We start from the raw sequence: 5255 nt of genomic DNA, 5'->3' as shown, positions 1-5255 counted from the left end.
TTTTCCCACTTACAGTAATGTATAATTTGATCAGTCATTAAGGAAAATGCTCACTTTCCTTCTATGGCATCAAATTTATGAAACTTGTGAGACATGACTAATCACTTCAAAAATTGAAAAAGTTTATTAAACCTTAGCAAAAATACAACACAAGGACTCAATAAGGAAAAAACAGGCCTGGAACCTGCCCTCATAGCTGTACACCACGTGGCTGGCTCATCTTCAAGATAGATGGTCAGTCTTTTATACTCCTGGGGGTTGCATCAGCCAGCCCTGTCTCCTCCCAAAGTCTGTCAGTCAGCTCTTTGCCATTTAGCAGTGGAAACTGCTTTCTTGTAACTTGATTGGAGATCAGGCGTTGCCACCTTTAGCACCAAGCTTTTCCATTCCCAGCTGCCCCAGGTAAGGGACACATGTGCACACCTTCTCTCTACCTGTGCTAGGCAACCCCAGCTGTCTGATGGCAACAATACAGAAGGAGGTGGAAAAAGGAACTATGGGGAAAACAGAGGACATCTAAACTACAGTAACATAACTATACCTCAATAAAGCTTCTCTTAATATTCACGTTTTATTCATCCCTTAATTGCAAGAGCAAATCATCTCATTATCCATCTATAACAAACCGATGTATGCAGAACACAGAAAGTTAAACTTTCTGTTGTAACAAGGAATAAATTAGAATACTTCTCTGAATCACAGTTTCTGGAATCTATGAAACAGAATTGTTACAGTCTAGATTTTTTAGGTTATTAGAAATGCTTCTGCCTGAATTAAGGTGCAAATGAGACTGTTTGCCAAAGTTAATAGTATTAATTTTATTTAATAGTAAATATGAGAGAGAGAGAGAGAAAGAAAAGGAAGAAAAAAAGTAGAAAAGAGGTGGGGGACAGAAAGAGAGACATATTAAAGAAAATATCACCACTATGACAGTGATGGAGAGAGATGGAGACTGGCTCAGTGATCAGAATCCGATTTTGTTGTGGAACACAAGTGCTTACATACTATTTCAGGGAGACTAATAATGTGTACTACAATGATTAGGTTAAAATCACATACACAAACTTATGCATTTGAAAACATCTTTTGCTTGCAGAGCTTAATGGGATTTTCTTTTTCCGGTAAACCTGTTTGATTGAATCTTCTTGCAATCTAGGTCTAATTTTCAAAGTTCTGTTTGCTTTTGCCAAGGCATCCTGTTATCAAATCTCTTATGTTAACCAGGCCCAAAGTCCATTGTCTGTTTTGTGTCCTAATATCCCAATACTCCATTGATCCCAACTATATTCTGTTGATTCTCTCCAGCTGGTCTTCTGGGTGATGAGCATCCCCCCAAAAAAGGATAGAATCCAGTGAATTAGTATATGTTTGGCCCAGGTGGGAACTCCCAGGTACCTCCCCTGGGGGAATGCAGTTTGACAGAGTCTCTTGCAGCGGATTCTGGGTTGGTTGCATTCCTTTGCATCACAAGCAATGCTGTGGTGCATGACCTCAGAAATAAGTCTGGGAAGCACCTTGGGGGCTCTTTGATTGATTATGACACCTCCTCAGTTGCCTGTTGCATGAATGTCCTGTGGATGTGGCCTGCGGGGCTGGGGGTTTCACAGCTGGGCTGGTTCGTATACAGGAAGAGGGATGTTCAGCACCTCTGACCAGAGTTTACGCCCTACTGCGAAGCCTTTTCCTTTCTCCTCAGTTGGGAGAGGTCTGTGTAAGCCGGGTCTCTGGGGACTGTGGTATCCTCACACCAAACCCAGCCAGGGATGATTTTCTGCTAAATTTGGCTTTCTTGTGGATGCATTCCTTTCCTTCAGCCTTATTTTTTTTTCTCCCTATACCTGAGATGATTGAACAATAGCATCCTGTGAAAAATGCATATTTTATAATTGCCTTTTCACAAATATTAAAATTAATATTATATGTGTTACGTTAGAAAGTTTTGCTGTATTAATTTTCTTTACTGAGATAAATATAGTTTTAGGTTATAACATAATGTTAAAATAGAAATTGTACTATATAAGATGCTTTTTTTAAGAGAGGACTCACATGGAGATAGCAGCCACAAGACACCTAAATCTCTCAGAGAAAAAGAATTTATGGCTCCCTAATCAGAAGAAACAAACTTCTTCCCGCTTCGCTCAGCCCTGAAGACGCCGTTAGGATTCAGAGGAAGAAATTGACACTGACTAGACAGAATCCTATGTTTGAATGGAATTTATGCATCCTGTATGAGGTGTATTGAATATGCAACAGGCTATTGCTTTTAAGGGACACACTCTGTTAACGTGTGTCCTCTTTCTGGGTTATTTTACCCAGAAAGATGTACCCGGACTGTCTGTAACTCTTTGTTTTTATTGTCTCATATAGTCCTAAATCCTAATTGTCCAAATTTTTATTATTCTAATTATATTACTATTACTGCGACCTGTGTGGGTCGCAGTTGGTGAGAGAGAGACGGTGAATCTTGTATCTTGATCAGAAGGCTGAATTTATTAATATATTATATAATACATTATAGTTATACTAAAAAGAATATAGAGAGAGGTTTGCAGAGCTGCTAGCTAAGCTAAGAAGAGATAGAAAAGAACCCACAACAAAGTTGTGGCCAAGGACTCAGTCCCCTGGCTTGAACTGATGATTGGCTCTTAATTATAAACATAGAAAATGAGCCAATCAAGGTGAATCCTATTGCATTCCACAGCAGCTGATAACAATTGTTTACCTTCTCTTCGGGGGCCTCTGGCTCCCGAAGACACAGAAATGTGAAATAAAGGATTTCTGTGGAGAAATGTCTGCGACATCTCACTTTTCTAAATTGTATAAAAATAAAAGAAAAATGCTGATGTGGAATGAACAGGAAATTCCTTCACCTATAAAATATAGAATACTAACAATTCACTAAAACAATCCTACAATATAAGAAAAATTGCAAGAAACAATGCAAAGAGAATTCAAGTCCATGCAGCTGAGTTTCAGGAACAGTCCATCAGCTGAAGTTGTTTCTTTTGGACATCTGAGAGTCCTTAGAGTCCTTTTTGTCCTGAAACAGCATAACACAATTTTAAAGAATTTGAAACAATTTGAACAATTTTTAGAATGTCCTTTTCTGGCCCTTCAGTGCTTCAGCACTTCAGAGCTGCTGCCCGCCTATTTTCAATCTTTTTTATTTAATTTTTTTTTTTTTTTTTTTTTTTTTTTTTTTTTTTTTTTTTTTTTTTGATCGAAAAGCAAAAGAGCAGCAGCCCAGCAGAGCAGTGCCAGAGAAGGAAAGGCCCTGGGGGCCCTGGCCCATACTGGACCAGGAACCCCAAAATTGGCTCACACAGGGGGACCCGGACCGGTAGGACAAACCAGAATCCCCAAAAACATCAAGAGGCCTCGCAGTGGGCCCGGCCCAGGAATTTCCTGAGCCCAGCATCCCAGGCCAAACCCATAAGGAAGGCTCTGCATTCCCGCAGGCCTGAACCTTGCTGCTAGCACAATGGCAGCACGGGTAGTGAGACGCTTCCTTTCCCCTAAACCACTGAGGCATGCCAGCAGCAGGGAAATGGAAGCTGCCCCGAGAATCTTCATCTCGGGTCTGGGAATGTTTGTTTCCCACAGCATCACGGCACCACCCCCACTGGGCTGGGGACCAAAGGCAAAACTTTCGGGAGCCCCCTCCCCCTCGCCGCTAGGGCACAAGAGAGGCGGCGGCCTCCATGGGACAATCCCCGAAAAACCACCCCCCAAACCGCCGAGCTTGAAAGCCGGCAGCCGGACTGCCACAAAAGTGAGCTGGCGGGCAGCCCCTGCTCCACTGAAGGAGAGACCAGCCTCCAGGGCAGCTGCTGGGACGTCCGGTGGAAGCAGCGGGGACGGAGCCGGAACCGGGGAGGGAGCCGGAACCGGGGGGGGAACCACGCTGAGCGTGGGATCAGCCGCGGGCTGCTTCGAGGGTCCTGCAGGTTCAACTCCGTTTTCTGCTGCTGACTCTGGGGTCCTCTGCGGAGGCGCAGTCGCAGTCGCCGTCGCAGTGCAAACAGACAGCAGCGGAGCTGGGAGAGACAGCGGAGCGTCGCCGTTGCTTAGCAACAGGTCAATCGACGGAAGTGCTGTCTCTTCGGCCTTCTCCGACGCAGGCTCTTGCGGGGGCAGGGAGGCCGGTGAAACCGCGGGCGGGACCTCCTGGAGAGGCGGAGACGGGATCTCCTGGAGTGACGGCTCTAGCAGGGCCGTGGAGGAAACCTCGGAGACCGGTGCCGCCCCCGTTTCTGAAGGCGGAGTCTGAGAGGCCGGCGCTGGCTTGAGCGGCCACTCCCATCCCCCTGGAGAGAGAGAAGGGGGGGAAGGAGAACACTCCATCTGAGCATGCTCCGGAGAAAGAGTAAAAAAAACTTCTTCGCGCCGCGAAGTTTCGGCCCCCCCCGCCGCGAAGCAGGGGGGGGGAAAAAGCCCAAAGTCGTCACCCACGGGGTCTTCTGCCAAGGGTGGTGGAAACGGAGCTTGGCCATAACAGTTAGATATCCATTGAAAACAAGCTGCTCTGCGCTTCAGGACTGGGAAAAGCTTTATAAATGCTGGGTAGATAGAAGGCAACACGCGTCCCTCCAGGTAGACGCACTGGATAATCGAGTCCATGCACTCCCAGACAAAAACATCCAAAGCATATAAGACATCAGCAAAGAACCCAAAAAGCTTTGCCCATCGAAAGAATTCATAGATATCTGTTTTTGACAAAAAGAAACCGTCTTCCCTGCACCAATGTTTCCAGAGGGCTATTTTTTTCTCCTCTGAAGGGGAGAATTGAATCTCTTCTGGCAAGGCATGGGTCTGCCATACAAACAGCCACAAGCTACGAAGGGCTGGTTCATCAGGGATAGAAAAGTGAACAGTACCTTTTGAAAGAGTCCAGCTTGCTCTGGCCAGCTCCACAGGTCTGCTGCTCTTTTCCATCATCTTTCCTGATGATTTTCCAGAAGCAAGATTCTCTTGTGGTCAGCCTTGGCTGTGAACTCTGTCCAAATCAGGATCTTCGGTTCTTCAGCTCCTGGCTTGAATCCACTTTCTGAGGTCACTTCAAAGCAACCCTCAAATGCCACACATACAGGATTTTTACCCAGTGCAGCAATTTTGCTCCTCTGGTCTTATCAGATTAATTTTTGCTCTTACACGAGGGGTCACCAGATATTACTGCGACCTGTGTGGGTCGCAGTTGGTGAGAGAGAGACGGTGAATCTTGTATCTTGATCAGAAGGCTGAATTTATTAATATAT

The 5255-nt window shown here is 45.3% G+C and overlaps 1 protein-coding gene across 1 annotated transcript; it reads right to left on the bottom strand.

Moving 5' to 3' along the window:
• Window positions 1-351: 351 nt before the first annotated feature.
• On the bottom strand, window positions 352-4958 carry LOC132070087 (proline-rich protein 36-like). Its single transcript, XM_059466720.1, has 3 exons — window positions 4878-4958; window positions 3911-4307; window positions 352-457 (listed from the first exon to the last, which is right to left on the bottom strand). The coding sequence occupies exons 1-3, from the start codon at window positions 4936-4938 to the stop codon at window positions 352-354; spliced, it is 564 nt and encodes a 187-aa protein (XP_059322703.1). The 5' UTR covers window positions 4939-4958.
• Between the last annotated feature and the right edge of the window lie 297 nt (window positions 4959-5255).

This window comes from Ammospiza nelsoni, chromosome 1 (assembly GCF_027579445.1).
Source record: "Ammospiza nelsoni isolate bAmmNel1 chromosome 1, bAmmNel1.pri, whole genome shotgun sequence".
In the NCBI taxonomy this organism is placed as follows: Eukaryota; Metazoa; Chordata; class Aves; order Passeriformes; family Passerellidae; genus Ammospiza; species Ammospiza nelsoni.
The sequence above is the reverse complement of the archived record's forward strand: the minus strand, read 5'-3'. Positions and strand labels throughout refer to the sequence as shown.

Bases quoted from the DNA above. Each gene is read 5' to 3' on its own strand.
- LOC132070087 (XM_059466720.1), bottom strand. From the start codon at position 4,938: ATGATGGAAAAGAGCAGCAGACCTGTGGAGCTGGCCAGAGCAAGCTGG. The intron at 4,308-4,877 runs GTACTGTTCACT...CTCTCTCTCCAG, and splicing joins AAGCTGGACTCTTTCAAAAG to GGGGATGGGAGTGGCCGCTC. The intron at 458-3,910 runs GCTCAGCGTGGT...TGTTGCCATCAG, and splicing joins CAGCCCGCGGCTGATCCCAC to ACAGCTGGGGTTGCCTAGCA.